This window comes from Miscanthus floridulus, chromosome 17, assembly GCF_019320115.1.
Source record: "Miscanthus floridulus cultivar M001 chromosome 17, ASM1932011v1, whole genome shotgun sequence".
Classification (NCBI taxonomy): domain Eukaryota; kingdom Viridiplantae; phylum Streptophyta; class Magnoliopsida; order Poales; family Poaceae; genus Miscanthus; species Miscanthus floridulus.
In genome coordinates, this window is record NC_089596.1 from 24,141,820 (window position 1) to 24,144,405 (window position 2,586).

Below are 2,586 nucleotides of genomic sequence, written 5' to 3' on the forward strand. Positions count from 1 at the left end.
TTTTAAACTTTGTATCATTAACTTTTTGCAAATGGGGCATGCATCAGCTCACGTTGGCACTTTGAAATATAAAGTTCCCTTTTGGCAGGGTGGAATACTCTACGTATTGTTGATATTTAGGATTTGCAGTACTTGGATTAATATTTTTTATTTTTCCTCCAAAAACAGTGGCATTGAATCAATAGTCATTCTCAGTTGCAGAGTACTTAGGGATAAACTGGGTCAACTGGATCGGGTCATCTTAATCTAGAAGACTCTTAAAATAGATGCCTTCCATGTTTATCGCCTTACGCTTTGGGCATATTTGGATAAGGAAGGTATATGCTCTGCAGATTTTCTGAATTTTGGATAATAACAGGACAAGGAGGGTTGGCCACCCGGTTGGTATTGACAATACGTTTGCATGGATTTTGTAGAACTATTTGCCTGTGCATGTTGTTTTTGTAAAAGACATTCACCATGACCAAATCAAATTTTGGTTTCACTAATCAAACTTTTGGCACGGTCACACAGATCCACTTCTTCCTCACAATCAAACTCCCTGCATAAATGAGCAACAAAGTAACTCACAACAAACTACAAGAGAGATCATGCTGTCATTTTTGTTCAATCATATAGATTGTGTGATTTCTCCATACCCATGTAACAAGCAAGCTTACCAAGCTAATCTGCTCATTACTTATTGCACTTTCACACATTCACACTGGACGTCACTGTGCACAATGCACATAAATGTACTGACAATCGATTATTAGCTTGCAGCCACTCCAGTGAATCCTGAAGAACCCGATTGATCAGCGAGAACATCATCTGCGGCATTAGCAGGGTTGATGACCCTGCAGTTGCGCCTGATCTCGCCCTGCGTCCCGGTTAGCACCTCGATCTGCCCCATCTTGAGCATGGACCTGGCGAACTTGGTCCTAAAAGTTGCCTCGCTGCTCATGAAGGAGTCGACCAGCGCCTTCATCGTTGCGTTGGTCAGCAGTGCCACATCTGATTTGAAGAGCCCCAGGTTGTTGGTCAGGCCGACGTAGTACTTGTTGTCGAACCCTTCCGGCGTGATGAGGTCCATGAACACCGTCGTGTTGGGGAAGAACCGGCTGCTGTTGGACGGGCAGATGCTCTTGAGGAGAAATGCGTAGGCTTTGCTCAGCGCCGGGTCAATCTGTACACAACAGCAGTGGATATATGGATAACGTACTGGGTAAGAACTAACCGAAGTGTTATGCTTAGTTTCTAGAGAGGGAAGTGTTAACCCCGTCAGCTGAGCCGCTGAAGTTGTAGAGCCGGTCGCCCTGGTTGCCAATTCCGGCGAAGCTGCTGCAGTGCGAGACGCCGATGGTGTGTGCGCCGGAGAGGACGACCAAGTCCTCAATACTGAGGTTCTTGGAGGCGAAGCTGTCTGCCAGTTGGGTGGCGTTGAAGAACGGCGGAGGCAGGTTGTTCAGGGCTTCAGTGGCATTGGATATCTGGCCGTCACGGCGTCCGGCGGGCACCGGGTAGCCGAGGCCACCGGAGAGCACGACGCTGTCCCTCGCCGCGAAGGCGAGCACGTCGGCGCAGGAGACCACGCCGGGGCACTGAGCCTCCAGGGCCGCCTTGGCACGGTCGACCACGTCGAAGAACCGGAGGCTGGGGTTGTTGGGTGGCGCGTCCTTCTCCGCCGTGTTGTTGGCCGTGGAGTCGATCAGCACCGAGCCGTCGCAGCCCTGCACGCAAGGAGTTTAAAGGTATAGTGGTGAAAAAAAATGTCTAGCTATATATATACTGCATGCGTGTACATACTTACCCTGACAAAGCAGTCATGAAAGTGCATGCGGATCAGTGCCGGAGCGACGCCAGAGTTGTTGGTGAACGCGGTCGCCACGGTCTGCTGCACGATGGTCTCGGCGGAGGGGCACGTCCTGTCGTAGAAGCCGACGTCGAGGCAGGCGGTGGCCGAGAGAAGGGACGCCAGGACGGTGGCGAAGCGCAAGCAGTGCCGCTTCGTCGTCGTCATGGCTGTATGTGTAGAGCACGTCCTGTTGCTGCTCTTCTTGTCTGGATTGTGATGCATGGCTTGGTGAGGCACGGGGGAGTTTTATAGGATGTTAGGATGCTTGCCGGCCCGTAGAAAATGGCAGTGCAATTCACACGAAGACACTTGATTATATATAAATATAGAGAGACAGAGTGGGCTGTGCAGTCGGCTCCTTGCTGCAGCTTTTCAAATAGTTGGATCAAGATCAGCACTCTGAATATTCGCCCAAAACAGGTGAGTTGTCTGTTTTTTTTCTGCAGCTTATTGACTTGTTTTTCATCGCTAGGTCGCTATTGTCACTCACTGGATCCACATTTAATCATCAAACAACAAGGCATATTGAAATCCCTGATACTAATTTGGTGGTTTAACTAGGATGTGCAACTTTGTAGGTTGACAATGCCTTAAAGATCTGATGATCCTTGTTCAGATGGTGAATGTCATCGGAAGCCTCTGCACATGATTGAATCAACTAAAGCTTTCGAAACTGAAAGAAGGCTGTGATTTTTCCTACTCCATTTCTCTTCTATTATTCGATCCATACTTTTTTTTTGAAAGTCAACGGG

The 2,586-nt window shown here is 48.8% G+C and overlaps 1 protein-coding gene across 1 annotated transcript; it reads right to left on the reverse strand.

Annotated features, from left to right (window-relative positions):
- Positions 1 to 574: 574 nt before the first annotated feature.
- Positions 575 to 2,149, reverse strand: LOC136517084 (peroxidase 5-like). Its single transcript, XM_066510599.1, has 3 exons — positions 1,790 to 2,149; positions 1,257 to 1,709; positions 575 to 1,165 (listed from the first exon to the last, which is right to left on the reverse strand). Exons 1-3 carry the CDS (start codon positions 2,054 to 2,056, stop codon positions 752 to 754), a joined length of 1,134 nt encoding a protein of 377 aa, XP_066366696.1. The 5' UTR covers positions 2,057 to 2,149; the 3' UTR covers positions 575 to 751.
- Between the last annotated feature and the right edge of the window lie 437 nt (positions 2,150 to 2,586).